A 15,780-nucleotide genomic window follows, 5' to 3' on the forward strand; every position below is an offset into this window, starting at 1 on the left:
AAGATGTCTTCTGACAGCAACATCTGTCAACAGATCACTCTAGTTTAGATGACAGCAAGAAGTCCTGTGGCACCTTATTGACTAATGGATATTTTGGAGCATAAGCTTCCGTGGGCAAAGACCCGCTTCGTCAGATGCATCATCAGAAGCAGGTCTTTGCCCATGAAAGCTTATGCTCCAAAATATCCGTTAGTCTATAAGGTGCCACAGGACTTCTTGTTGTTCTCGAAGATACAGACTAACATGGCTGTCTCTCTGATCTAGTGTAGATGTAGGTGTAGAATGTCTTATCTGGGTGTGGGTGAGAGAGGCACATTCTTTGGTTGTCTGACCATTCTGAAATATCAGGAAATTAAAATTCAGTTTGCATTAAACAAAAAATTTTGGGGTATTTAACTTTATCTTTTTTTAAATAAAAAAAAAAAAACTAAAATGAAGAGCTGGATTTGGAAAACCGGAGGAGGTGATTTAGCCATTAATCCTCTGGTTAAAGGAGTCACCTGGAATGTGGCCAAACCAGGCCTGCTGCAGAGTGCCTGAAACAACACACTATTGCTTGGCTGTTCTAGTGTGGGTTTCAACCTCTCCTTTTGATGTTGTTCTATTTGGTATAAATGAATACTTAGCAGAGCAAGGCCTGGAGTCCCCCTTCCCTGGTGAGTGTCCTGGAACTGTGGCTATGGAACAACTTGTTTTTAATCTCCCCCCTTCAATGACTGGTGAAGTATTTTATAAAAAGTGGAACAGCTTCAACAGGACAGAGAGAGAGACTGATTTTAGAATACATGTATATCTCCACACAGAGAGAGAGAGAGAGAGAGATGGAAGGGACCTTGAGAGGTCTTAGAGTCTAGTCCCTTGTCTTCTGTCAGGAAGGGTGCTTAGTTCTGCCAAGACTACTTTTTTTTTTAAATCTGTTTGCTCCAAACGACTGTCTCAAGGATTGAACTTGCAACCTGAGGTTTACAAGGCCAATGCTCAAACCACTGAGTTTTCCCTCCCTCACTAGCTGGGTGGTTAGGGTAAAAAGGTCAGAGACTTGAATTCAAATCTCTGCTCTGTTGCGGAGATTTGAACTGGGTATCCCGTTTCCCAGACCTACACACTAAAAGTTAGTGCCACTACCCCCAATTTTGTGAATAATGCCTATAACCCCCTCTGAAATCTTTCCTGAAAATGGTTTCATTTTGTCAATGAACAATTTCAACTTTTTGGAAGTTTTTTTTTTTTTGTTGTTGTTTTTTTTTGGGGGGGGGGGGGGCGTTCCTTTTTGTTTTTGACTGAAACAAGTTGCTGAAATTGACATGAACTTACCAAATGTTTGTCAACCTTAATCTGTTTTCTGTATGAAAAATAGTTTCATTTAAACAGTTTTGCACAGCTGTAATGGATAGAGGTATAGAAAACACTTTAAGTTTCACAGATGAAAACTATTAGAGTTGCTATCACCTGACGCTTTTTTCTTTGCCTATAGGTGTGATTTCCTACACAGAATATCTATTTCTCCTGTGTATCTTAACAAGTAAGTACTCTGAAAAAAATTCACTGCAACTTTGTTAGTCTGAACTTATTACTATACATCAGAATATTTTATGTTCATTCAAAAAGTATATAAATTATAGGGGGGAGGGGAACACACACATCTTTGCCGTATAAGTTGGCCACTGTTTTTTCCAGCATAATCTTTTATTATATGAGGCAGCCTTTACTGAAAATGGGAGAGTAAGTATTTTCAAATGAATTGAATAATTTGTAGTATATAATCCACCATCTGAAATTGCATATCTGTTGTGAGAATTTATTTAACTTTGTAAAGAACTTGTGAAGATAGAGAGGAATACATAAATTGTAAATATTTTTTTCTGTCTAATGGGGCATGTCAATCTATAGAAAATATCATTTGCTTACATAGTTTTAGAAAATCTGTGAAAATTGAGCCAAGTATTCATTTGTAAGCAACACCAAAAATATATTTTTGTCTTCGAAGGCTACGTCTGTACTAGACATAGAAGTCAACCACTGATGCTCAGTTTTAGCTACTCCAATTGCGTAGCTTAAATCAAAGGAAGGTTGTCAGGAGCAGAACAGACTCAATATTTAATATCTTTAATATCTTGCTTACTGTTTTTGGTTCTCTGTGTCTTAAATATTGAGTCTGTTCTGGTCTGGCTATGGTCTGAAGAAGTGGGTCTGTCCCACGAAAGCTCACCTAATAAACTATTTTGCTAGTCTTTAAAGTGCTACTTGACTGCTTTTTGTTTTGATAGTGTATAGACTAGCATGGCTTCCTCTCTCTTGTCAGGAGCGTTTCTCCCATTGACCTTCTTTAATACTCGCTGGTCGTGTGGAGTTCAAGAGTCGCCTTTGACCCTGGAAAGTGCTATTTCGCATATGTGCGAAACAAAACCCTGGAAGATTGACCCTGAGGGGGTCAGTCTTCCATGGTATTGTGGTTTTAGCCCAAGAAGAATGTACAGGGTATACTTGTTTTAATGGTATTAGAGTCAGTTATGAGATATCTATGCTATTCATAACTAATTGAGCGGTTTGATATTTTAGAATGTGGCAGGCTCCAATGGTGGACTTGCTACTTGAGGAGGAAGCACTGAAGCCACAAGCCCTAGTGCATCTGGCAGGGGCTGAAGCCCAGAGCTACTGTGCACTTGGGAGGATTCCATTTAGGGAGAGTTGCAAGAGACCTGCTCCCCCAATTATGAGTCAGTCCTGGGCCTCAGCTGCTCTGAGCTCATTCCTCTGCCTGCACTAACCACTCATGGTTCCTGAGAGTTTCATGGCCTAGTCAGACTATTCCTGCTCTACAGTATTTTGGTTGAGGAGCTTCCCTGAATTTGTTTTCCATTACTGATTTCCATCAAAAAGGACTGTGTGAACAAAATGAGATTCTTTGTTATCAGTAAGAAGTGGAATGGACGTGATGTTACACATTTTTGACTGAAGAGCAAACTAGTTTGGTTGTATGAATAGTGGAAGCTTAACTGGAATTTTCAAAACCAAAACAGCAGCTGTTATAAGATGGTGGCATTGTTATATAACTACTGGCAGAGTTAGAGGATTTTTAACCATCATTGCATAATCCACATGGAAAGACAAGAGATTGTTACTAAACTGAATAATGTAACAATCTTTGGAGTTCATACTAATAGGATTTGGTTTTCAACTCTTCCTTCCAGGTGCTCAAGCAGTCCTGTAGCACCTTAAGCACTAACTTTTTTTTTTTTTAAGTCATGAGTTTTTGTGAGTAAGACCCACTTCTTCAGATGAAAAATAGAATAATGGTGCAGATGTGGAGTAGATGCATCCATTGCATAGCTTTTGGTAGAGATGGAATATATGGCCATAAGACTCGGCTTTTAATCAGCAAATCAGTTTGTCAGCTATTTTTCTTGCCAACCCCTGGGAACACAAATATCACAACCATGCCCAGGCTTACGTTATACGCAAACAATGCCAAATTAGACACAATCTCAACTATGCTGAACGCTATGCTGTCCAGAGTCAGCCAGACAACTGTCCAACACCATATTTTACAGACCTCTCTCCTCTGATCCCACTTTGGAATTCCAAAAAAAAAATTACAACTACTACTTAAGGAGCTCCCTGCTGCTACTCAGGACGTTATTCACTCAGACACTCCATCTGAGCCCCATCCTGGATTATTCTATTTACTTCCCAAAATCCACAAACCTGGGAACCCTGGACAACCTATCATTTCAGGTATTGGCACCCTTATCGCTGGACTATCCTGTTATGTGGAGACTCCCCTAAAACCCTGTGCCACCAAGTTTCCCAGCTATCTCCAAGGTACCACTGACTTTCTGAAGAAATTGCAAAACATTGGAAAAGTTCCTGACAGCACCATCCTTGCCACCAAGGATATAGAAGCTCTGTACACTAATATTCCACATGAAGATTACAAACGATCAGCAATACCATCCCTGATGTCACCACAGCCAATCTGGTGTCTGCCTCTGTACCTTTGTTCTCACCCACAATTATTTCCGATTTGGGGACCATTTATACCTCCAGATTAGTGGAACTGCTATGAGCACCCGCATGACCCTACAGTATGCTAATATATTTATGGCTGACCTGGAACAACAGTTCCTCAGCTCTCGTCCCCTATTACCCCTCCTCTACTTAAGATACATTGATGACATCTTTATGATTTGGACCCATGGTATAGAGACTCTAGAAGAATTCCACAGAGGCTTGAAAAATCTGAACCCCACCATCAGTTTATGCCTCGATTACTCCCCTTGAGAGATCCATTTCCTGGACACTACAGTACAAATCAAGGATGGCCTGATTGGTACCACACTCTACCGGAAACCCACTGATCGCCATACTTACCTACACGCTCCTAGCTTCCATCCTGCACACATAATTAGATCTGTTGTTTATTGTCAAGCCCTTAGGTACAATCGCATTTGCTCTGATCCTACTGACAGAGACCAAAAACTACAAGGTCTTTACCAAATATTCATAAACCTGAATTACCCACCAGGAGAAATAAAAAAACAAATCAGCGGTGCCAGATGAATACCCAGAGACCAGCTACTCCAAGATAGGCCCAAAAAAGCCAAGAACAGAACACCACTGGTCATCACCTACAGCCCCCAACGCAAACCACTGCAACACATTATTAAAGACCTACAACCTATCCTTAATCATTTTTTTCTGATTTGTCAACCTTATTACTATTTTTGGTTCTCTGTGCCTTAAATATTGAGTCTGTTCTGGTATGGCTATGGTCTGAAGAAGTGGGTCTGTCCCATGAAAGCTCACCTAATAATCTATTTTGTTAATCTTTAAAGTTCTACTTTACTGCTTTTTTGTTTTGGCAAATATCGATTGTTTTAGTTGTTAGCTTTAAGACTTGAACAAGGGCACATAGCAGCATCTCTTTAGTATTTGGAAGATTTTTTTTTCCACACAAACTTTTGGCCAGTAAGTTTTTAAAGAAAATTTCATTTGATTATTTTTAAAAGAAAATCACATTAAAAGATTCTCTGAAGGGTTCATTTAACTTCCTAGTGTCCATTTTTTTTCTCTAGTGCTGCCTTGGCATTTAGAAATTGAAAAGAAATTATATTCATAATTCTTTGAGTCTCTCTGGCTATGTTTGCACTACCTCCCTAATGCGAAGGGAGCATGGTAAGTAGGGTGTCGTGAGATTATTAATGAAGTGATGTGATGCATATGCAGCACTTCATTAAGCTAATTCTCTCCCTTGGCAACTTTAAAGTGTTAAGCTTTGAAGTGAAGCGTGTAGCCGCTGCTAACCTGCGGGTACTTCAGAGTGCCTGGGCAACTTTGAAGTCCCTTTACTCCTCACTTCATTAATAGTCTCCTGACACCCTACTTACTGTTCTCCCTTGGAAGTAGGGAAGTAATATAGACAAGCCCTCTGGCTCTTTGGTGTACCAGAATGTTCTATGAGCATTATTTCCAAGTCATTTGATACTTTCTGTCGTCAGATGGGACAATAATTCCTCTAAAAGTCAATGCAGTTACATGTGGATGAATGTCACCTTTTCATTTAACTGTAAGGCTCTTCAAGTATAATAAAGCTCAGTGGGGGTGGGGAGTGGAGAGGGAGAGAGAGAGAGACCTAACACAAGTAATATAATGCGAAACAGAAGAAGGCTGTACTGCTCTTGGTTATTCCTAGTCTTGAGATTCAGTTACTTGCCTTGTTCTCCTTTCACTTTTCCATATTAAATCTGTGAGTGAGACCTTAAATTTCATTTGTTGTTTCTATTTGTTCTTTTTATGATATAAGAGGCCTTGAAATTGGTTCTTTACTGCAAGATATTGCTAGATTTTTTAAAGGATTTATTACATAAGGTTCTAATATAGCCTGGCTTTTGAATTGTATTGTTTAACCTTTTCTAGTCTTTATCTGTGTTCTTTTAAGGTATCATCTCTTCTGGCTGCTGCCAAAGCTTTTAAAGACAGCAGTGAGTGATTTGTGGGGTATTTTAAAAGTCAGCCTGTTTACTCTCTTCCAGAAAGATAACCTTATCTTTAGGATTGTCACTTCTCACCTAACGCCATTCAGGGATTTCACCTTGGTCAGTCTATTGTTTCTTTCACTGTCCTTAACAAGCTCTTGTTTCTGAATAATAGAAGCTAGTTTTTGCAAATTTGAATGGTAAAATTGTGAGTTAAAATTTGGATGCTGTTTCATCACTGCAAAAACCTTATAATGGGGGGACCGGGGCTAGCTAATTTTATTGGGACATACCTTTCCAAGCAAAAGTTGTACAAATGGGTTGTCTGTGTGTGGTTTTTGGTCAGTAAAGCTGACTCTCAATTAAGGTGTATTGTGCCAGCAATATGGCAGTCTTTATTTGTCTGACATTCCAGTCATCATAATTTGCAGAACAGAAATGTGGAATCCAATATATATCTTTTCAGAATCAATATTTGGACTTCAGTGCTATCGCTGATACTCACTTCAACTGAGCGGTAGTGTGGAATATTATTTTTGAAAAATCTCCTAGAACTGTAAGCATACAACCTTCCCCCTCCCATAGAGTGGGGTTTTACTTACACTTCTATCACTCTGGGAGGAACGTTGGCTCTTCCCTCAAGGAGGTGAATAACAGGCAGTAGCCATAAGGGATTGCAAGTCCTTCCTCTATGAACTTTTGAAGTATGCATTCATCTTCTGGAATGCTGAAAGTGAAACAATAAGGTCAAATCCCTAGTTGCCATAAGTCAGTGATACGTTCTTTATATTCACAGATGTACTGATTTACACTAGTTGATGATCTGGTCTAAAATACTCAGTTTGCGTTCATAAAAGTTAAACTTTTATCACTTTTAGCAAACAATTGACAATTTTTTTTTTTGGCAGAGCCTCATGCAGGTTTTAAAATAGCTTTCAACATGTTTGATACTGATGGCAATGAGATGGTCGACAAAAAGGAGTTCTTAGTGGTATGTATATTAACTATTTCCATTTGATCAATTTCTGAGTATTGTGACATAATCTTGTTATTCTGCTTTTATGTTTGAGTTCCACAACAGTCAGGGATTGTATAAAGTGGTAAGTAACTGTAAATGTCAGCTATTTATAATGGTGCATGTATATACCAGTGTTTCCTCTAATTTTTATCATCCAAGGGCAGAATAAATTTCATTATGTGCACCCTCAGTCGAAACACATGCTGCCAACTATGAGTGGCTGTAGGCACTCTACTAATCATCTAGGTGGTGTCTGAATCGCTCCTGGGCAGTCACCCAGGCACTCACTTTACAGGGAACAGTTGATATGTATTGCGTGCTGTGCTTTGCAGTTTAATTTCCATATCCTTTCTATTATGTTTTGTTAATCAATGTCTCAGATAAAATCCTTTTGGGACAATATTTCCACAGCTGTGATCAACAGCTACTTGAGATAAGAACACGTTGGTATAACAATGAGGAAGTTTGTGGTAGGATGTTCTCCAGGTGGCCTCTTGATTTTTGTCATTTATTTTGCTCCTTTGTTCAAAATAACTTTAACTTTTACTTAACTGTTAACTTTCATAACAAAAATGCAAGGCCCGTCTATTTTGGGGGCCATTTGGAAAGACACTGATTTGGAACCGAGGTATTGCTATGCTGCTTAGTCCCATCATAGCATTACGGTCTCATTTCATTGAAGCTTTACAGTGTGTATAATTTGTTGATTTCAAGTGAAGACTTGCAGTTAAGCACATGATGAAGTGATTTGTTGAATTGGACCCTTAATGATTTCATTACATCTGGATGATGGTGGTGGCAAAGCTGACTGTGGTCAGAATAATTTGTGCTTTTAAATAATAACAGGGCATCTAAAGCTTTTTGGATTAGGTGTTGGGACAGATATGACAATTTTCTTCAATCTCTTTCGGAGTTCTTACTTTATGAAGTATATGCATCATTTTCAGCCAAGAATTATATGTAATTCCATGGAGCAGAGTAACCATTGGCTTCCAAGCACTGGGAACAGTCCAGTGTGATTTGAGTAAAGTCACTCAGGGTGTAACACATCAGAGAGGCAGGCACTACTCCTGGTGAGGCTCACCTACACTTGTTCAAGCTGAATTCTCCAGGGACCAGAAGACAAAGACAGGACTTTAGATAAATAACCTGAATTTAAACTGACTCAAAGGCTTCATTATGTTCTAGAAAACAGGCAGGACCTTCTGTCCAAGAGAAGGTCTCCAATTTTGGGGGAAGGGTTGGAAGGACTGTCACCAGCCGAAGCCCTAATGGAGATGTAGTGATCTCTGTTGAATTTATTAATATGCACATAAGTTTTTATTTTGTTTTAATATGTTTTCTCTGAAATGCATTTACTTTAGGATCAATGTGCTTGCTTAAAAAGAGCTGTATGGTAACTCAACTCTGCCTAATTATACTGTTTATAAACGCTGAGGAGAAGGGTAAGTTGGCCTCCTTGGGCAATCTGCATTGGAGTTGAATTTACAGTGTAGGCAGGAAACTGTGCAGCCTGGAAGTAGCTGGGTCAAGATAGAGAGAAATGCATGTCTTTGCCCAAGAGAAGTGATAACTGCGGAGCTGGAAGCTAGATCGCAGAGGTGGCGGATGGGTGCAGTTGCCCTGAACTGAAAGAGATGGACTTTGGTTATTTTACAAATCTAAGTAATCTATAGGCATCTGTGAATTTTTGTTGTTTGCCTGTGATCTGTCTGTGATTTTTACTAAACATAACCATGATACTATCTTAACCTTAATTATCATTATTCCACCATGTTTCTGTGATGCTTATTACATCAGTATCTTCATTTAGTTCCAGGCACTCAAATATACCTACGTTATTATTTAGACTCCTCGAGTTTGTAAACAAATCTGTCAATATTTAGTTGTGATGTAAATAAATAGGACTCCTTATTGTTTTGTTTTTGTTTGACTGTTTTTCTTCAGTTCATTCCTGTACTACTTCAACTTCTATCCTCTGCTCTTTGTAAGATATAAAATATGACTCTTTTTATAACTCCTCCCCTCAGGGATGTCTCTATACAAACCACATGCTCCTCCACACCAGTTAGGTTTTCACCAGGCCTTAGTTTAAAAACGTCTCTATTGCCTTTTAAATTTTGCACGCAAGCAGTCTGGGTCCATGTTTGTCTTAAGTAAAGTAACCTCAAGAATTCTGTAATATTAAAAATATAATGAAAAGATGAAATGCTAATCCAGCCTGTAAGTTGGACAGGTCTAATGAAATTCACTCCAAGGTCTTAAGGAACTACCTGAAGCAGTCTCAGAACCATTAGCTATTATCTTTGAAAACTCATGGAGGATGGGTGAGGTCCCTTTGGAGGGCAGAATTAGAATTCAGAACAACTTTGATGAACTGGAGGCTTGATCTGAAATCAATAAGATGACATTCAATAAAGACAAGAGCAAAGTACTTCACTTGGGAAGGAAAAGATCAAATGCGCAACTACAGAATGAGGAATAATTGACCATGCAGTAGTACCACTGAAAAGCATCTGGGGGGCAGGGGGTCATACTTGTAGCTGTGATTTAATCATGGGTATTTTTAGCAAAAGGCATGGACCAGTCACAGGCAATAAACAAAAGTTCATGGGCCATGGGCTGCCCATGACTTATAAATACCACTGACTAAATCATCTTGGGATGGGGGATACTGCAGGGTGGGGCTCTGGGAGCTGCTGCTGAGGGAGGAGCAGCACCAGCTGCTGAGGGCTGCCTCAGCAGCTTTTCCAGACACCCGCAGGTGTGCTGCTGGACAGGGATGGCAATGTTCCCAACTTCTGGAGGCCTTCGTGGGACCACTGCCATTGTCCATTAAGGAGCAGCTGCTCTGCCTGACCCTGGAACCACTGCTGCAGAAATCAGAGCTTGCGAAAAGTCACAGAATCTGTGACTTCCCTGACGTCTGTGACAGAGAACCCTGGTTATACCGACCATTAAAGTCAGCTATCTAAAGTAGTTGTTAAAAAAGCCTAATACCATTATGGGGTGTATTAGCAGGAATGTTCTGCGTAAAATATGTGAGATAATTGACCTGTTCTACTCACTGGTGAGGTTTCTGCTGGAGAAATCTGTTTGATTTTGGTGTCACACTTCAAGAAAAATAAAAATTGGAGAAATCTGAAAGGAGATCTATAAAAAGGTTTGAAAACCAGGCCAGTGAGGAAAGCTCCTGAAAACCACTGGCCATATGTAGTATTGAGAAAAGAAAAGTGGATGGAGGACCTGATAGGCCTTCATATATGTAAAGGGCCATTACAGAGAGGATGATAGTCCTTTCTTATAAATATCCACCAAATGCAGGACAAGAAGTAATGAGCTTAATCTGCTGCAAGGGAAACTTAGAAGCGATAGTAGGAAAAGCTATCCAACTATAGTGAATGTTAATCTCTGGAACAGGATTCAAAAAGCAAATTTGGAATCCCCATCCTAGGAGGTTTTATGCTCTATGTACAGAAAATCACCGCACTTGCCATATCATCATCACTACCACCAGTAGGTCATACACTTTTGAGAGCTTCAATGCAAATCTTGGGCATAACTGGGCCCTGAACATATAATATCACACTAGTAGTATGGTTTAATCACATTTTATACAAGCCAGTTTAACTGCGTAATTATTTTAATTGTGTAGTGTATGCTATATGGAGTTCCAAGTATGTGACATTTCATTTAACCTATAAACAAGTAACTTGTTACTTAGTCTATGTAATAGTAAAGTCGGTATATTTGTTGAGAAAATTAAAATTTTGGCTTTTCATCTGAATTTGGAATAAGAAAATGTTTTGAAATTTGAAATTCTTATGTGATAGGAAAATAATTTATACTTACTAGAGCTAAATGGGAGATAAAGGTTTTCACAGTAATGTTAACATGTCTAAATTATACATCTAGTTTTCTATAAATGAAGGTATATATTTCATCAGTGTAAATAGTAAAACAAATACTACACATTAAATTTGCAACATGGATTAGTTAACATTGGTGAAGAAACGTGTTTATATTTCTTGCCTTGTTTGCCTCTGTAAACTCTGTCTTAATATTGCCTTAATCTATGTTTTACATAATATATAGACAGACTTTATAAAGATTTAGATAAGTATGTATGGGTAGTATGCTAATCCTTTTTCAGAAGCTTATTATAAACAAATTTGTTCTACTATGGTTTTTGGCTTTCTATTTTGGTGGAAGTTGGAAGTTAATGCAGGTCTAAATGGAAAATTCATACTATTTCTCACCTCAGGAACCACCAATTCTTAGTAGTTAATAAGTTACCTGTGTTCTTGATTTACTCTTTCAAGTGATGGAATTAATGCAGTTAATTATTGTACCCTATGATGACCATAGAAACATATATCACATTGTCTTTAGGATTAATTGTGCACCTGCACAAGGGATTCAGATCTGACTTTTTATCTCAGATGCTTGTTTTGCATGCTGTCAAAATGCAGAGTAGTACAGATATTATTTCTGTTGTTTAAAAGATTGTGGAGTTTGTTATTACTTGGGCTGTTGCTGGTTAAGAGTGAAAGCATCGCTATTGCTCCTTAGTCTTGGGGCTAGTAGCATTGCACCACCAACAGCTTGTCAATAGAATCGTCCCAAGAGAATGACCACATGATTCCTGGTCAAGAGCAATTAGTTATGTCCTGCTTACAGAAATAATTATTTCATGGGTAGTCATAGGAAGAGCTACAGGTACGACCGGTGTTCTTTCGTAGGGAAAAAAGGGTGGTAGGACTTTAAGCCCCCAACCACCCCCACCAGCAGCAGGTTAACCCTTGCCCCATGTGGGGCCCAATGTGGCCCCCAGCTGCTTAATTGCCCCTCCAAGTGGGGCCCTAGCTGCCCCCTAGTGGCTTAGCCACCCTGTGTGGGGCCCAAACTGCTCATGCTGGGCTTGAGCTGTCCCCCCGCTGGCCTAGCTGCCTCCTGGCTACTTAACTTCTCCCTAAGGAGCCCTTAACTGTCCATGGTGGCTTAGCACCCTGCCCCATGCAGGGCCCAAAGTGGCCCCGCCGGTGGGGCCCACGCTGCCCCGATAGCCTCAATTCCCCCATGAGTCCCCAGTCCTCCCACAGCAGCCTGCTCCCCTCCCTGCATGGGCCCAGCCTGCCCCCCACCAGCAGCTTAACATCCCTCCCCATGTGGCCACAACCCAGCTTAAACCCCACACTCCCCCAAGCTGCTGCTGCTCCCCATCCCCTCACGCAACCGCCATCCTACCTCACCCCTACCTTTAGTGCCTTGCTGATGCCTCCTCCACTTGGCTCCCCTCTGCCAGCATTTCAGATGGGGTGGGAGTGGAGGAGGAGTCAGCAGGAAGCAGCTGTGTCCGGAGCTGCAAATGGCTCTTAAAGCTTGGCCAGCTTTTGAAAAAAGGTGCTGGAACACTGTTCTAGGGTGTCTCAGCAGAGAAAAGGCCCTGGCTATCACTCTTTTCATAGAATTATGGAAATTGTAAGTAAGAAAAGACTTATTGGATCATCAGGTCGGTCACTTTGAGACTGTAGCATTATTTACAACAGGGTATTCTCCAGAATTTTGTCAGGTCCAGTTTCAGATACTTAAATGATGAGAATTATGTAAAACTCTGAGGCCCTTATTTTAACCTCTGTTTTCCCTAAGGGGACTGTTTACTCCAAAATTTATTTTTGCCTTTTCATGAGGAGGACAGGGGAAAAAGAGTTAGAGATTAGAAGGTAAGAATCTGAGTATAAGGTAGTATAGTTTTGGAACATTTATGTATTCCTGACCATAAAATGGTATTTCTGCTAAACTTGTTTCATAGCTAAACTTTTTATAGTATGTGTATGTCTGCAAACAGTATTTTGTGTGTGTGTGTGTGTGTGTGTGTGTGTGTGTGTGTGGACACATTGACTTTCAGTGCCATTTTTTCATTAGTTATGTACACAGTGAGTGTGTTCCTGAATCAGAAGATAAAATTGATTTGTTTTGCAGCTGCAAGAGGTATTCAGAAAGAAAAATGAGAAGAGAGAAAGAAGAGGAGATGAAGAGAAACGTGTAATGTTGGTAAGTAAATTTAGAATAGTTGTAGGATTGTGATTGGATTTATTTGATATAGCTCAGAAGTGTGATTATACTTATTTTACTGTTACTAATCACTTTAGAGATTTCTAGGCAACATCAGGTACCAAATAAAATCACTTAATTCCTAGCAATGTAAAGGCTCAACTTGATTTTAAGCCTGTTTATTGAGAGGAGACTAATAGGTATTCCTGAGGAAATTCTGCACCAAAATATTTAAAAAATTTGCACCAAAAATTAAAAATTCCATGCACAATATTTTTTAAAATCTGCATATTTTATTTGAAAAAAAAAATCCCACAGTATAATCACAACAGTTTCAATTAGTTCAGAAGTTTACTTTAAAATACCTGTGAGCAAGTATATCTGTTACAATATAGACAACCAAAAAGATTCTGGAAATGTTTTTGAAAAAATTACTGCTATATTAATACAGAACTTTGAGTAATAATTCATTTAAATTGCAATATAGGAATGTAACTCTGGCATCTGTCAGAAGCACTGCGAAGACTTGGGGGAGTCGGGTAATGGAGAAGCTGAAGGAGAGGGCAGTAATTGCTGGGAGGGAGTCTAGGAAGGAACTTAGTGTGTTAGGTGTGGGTGGGAGAAATATTTTGGGGGTGTTTTTTGGAAAGGAGAGAAGTGAGATGGAGCCTCCCCATAGAAGACCCTGGTTGACTTGTAGCATCTCTTTCAATCAGCCACATATTCCTCTGTCCCCATGTGTCCCTGTGTCCCCACTCCCATTCAGCTCCCATCCCAGTCTGTCTCCCCAGTAGCACTTCTGAATCCCAGCCTGTGACACCTCCTCCCTGCATCCTGTTGAGCCCCACACTGTCCATTCTGCCCAAATCCTCTGTTGTTTGACCCAGTCTCCTGCGGGTTACTGTGAGGATCACAGCCTCTTCTCTTCCTTATCTGCAAGAGGGACTGCTGCTGCCCAGGAACAGCTGCTCTTTGTTATGGTGCCACAGCAGCCCCAAGTGGGCAAAAGGTGTAACCGCAGCACCTCATCAGCAAAATGTATTTTCTGAAGCAAAAACAGTCCATTTGGAACATGAATTCTGCACGTGTGCAGTAGCACAGAGTTCACTTTGAAGCAGATTAGGATAATTTTGGACCTAAAATTAGAAAGTGAACTACAAGGTTCCTGACAAAAATTAAAGTTTAAGGTTCCCAAAGAAGAAAAGTAGAGGCTACAAGTAGCTGTTATTTTAAAAAGCAATTATAGTGATAGCTTTTTTTTTATTTAATTTTATTAATTTATTCTGAAGTCTAGCAGAGTACCTAATGTAGTCTTCTACTGCAATAAGGGTGAATTGGCTTACTATCATATTAAATGTTAAGTGAAAGATCCCCTTCCTGATGAACTTCTGTTCTCTCACAATTTGCTCAGAATCGTTCATGTGGATTTACTAATTTTATTACTTAGTATTAACCCAAATACCTTTGATGTTTTAAAAAGTCGTTCATAAATTAAAAGATAAGAAAATTCAGATTTTGTACTCCAACTGAAATCTTTGTATTGAAGCACCTTGTTTTCATTGTTCTTGTAAACAAGATTTTATCAAAAGATCAGTAAATAAGGATCGCTGGAGAGATCAGCAATTAACTTTGTATATATATGTCTGGAAATCCTCTGTATGAATTAAAAACACAGTAAAAATTTAGGTACAGGTTGGACATCCCTCTCTATCACCCTAGAGACCTGACTGATCCCAATCAAGGTTGTTTGCCAAACCAGGGGAGGTCAGGCCTACAGACTCTCCCAGAGGACTGCCATTCTGCTGGCCAGGCTCCACTCCCATTCCATCTGCCTGTTGGGCTCTCAATTGACCAGCCGGCAAGGCTCTCTGCCTTCCACCCTGGGCAGTTCCAGGATGCTGGTTAGGTTCCATGCCCTGAGGCTGCTGGCGGGGCTCCACTCCTAGCCTACTGGCAATCTTTGTTGCTGGGGCTCTGTGGTGCATGGGCTCTGCAGTCCAACAGAGCGTCCTGGACCAGAGAAGTCCAATGCATACTGTATGTTACCAGCATGCTTATTCAGTTGATAATACACTAAAAAGCTATTTATGTGGCACCTGGATAACAAGCACATTGTGTTAATCGGCATGCTGTGGGGCTGGCAGAGCAGGCTGGAGCTGGTGGAGTAGGGCCAGCAGCCAATTACCTGGTTGTGGGGAAGGAGCAGAATGGGGCCAGCTGCCCAGGTGTGGGGACAGAGCAGGACCAGCTGCTGGCCCTAGCTCGAATAACCAGCACATTTTATTACCCGGGGATAATAAAGCTTATACTGTAAATAAGTGAAACATATTTATTGAAACATGCAGATGAACTTGCTTTTGCTGAAAACTACAGTTTAAATCTTGGCGTCTACTTTTATGTATGCAGAAGGCCAAGGCGTAGTGTAAAAATCATGGTTTGGCTGCGTTAGGTGCAGTGACAGTAGCAGCAGGAAATTACATCGCTATAATCTCAGTGGTAGGTCCTGGTTCATGAAATGGGTGGCTTCATACACTGGGACAGAACCCCACATTATATGTATCACTTGGCTATACCTGCTTCTTATCCCTATGGCTGACCTTAGCCTGGCCAGTTGAGGCTATAGATTCTAGCCCTCAGCTCAGCAACTGTTTTGTGCATAGCAAAGTATTTTTATTTATTAAAGGCATAGCATGAAAGCACACTTATCTGTGACTGCATCCTCTCTTCCTAGAC

At 40.1% G+C, this 15,780-nt stretch overlaps 1 protein-coding gene across 6 annotated transcripts in view; it reads left to right on the forward strand.

Moving 5' to 3' along the window:
- MICU3 (mitochondrial calcium uptake family member 3) overlaps positions 1 to 15,780 on the forward strand; it is a 101,231-nt gene that overhangs the window by 42,503 nt on the left and 42,948 nt on the right. For all 6 annotated transcript variants that reach the window (XM_074992839.1, XM_074992840.1, XM_074992837.1 and 3 more), the window contains exons 5-7: positions 1,475 to 1,522; positions 6,884 to 6,966; positions 12,976 to 13,047. In XM_074992839.1, coding sequence (XP_074848940.1) covers positions 1,475 to 1,522; positions 6,884 to 6,966; positions 12,976 to 13,047 — 203 coding nt within the window. The remainder of the gene's footprint in view (positions 1 to 1,474; positions 1,523 to 6,883; positions 6,967 to 12,975; positions 13,048 to 15,780) is intronic.

This window comes from Carettochelys insculpta, chromosome 4 (genome assembly GCF_033958435.1).
Source record: "Carettochelys insculpta isolate YL-2023 chromosome 4, ASM3395843v1, whole genome shotgun sequence".
NCBI lineage: Eukaryota > Metazoa > Chordata > Testudines > Carettochelyidae > Carettochelys > Carettochelys insculpta.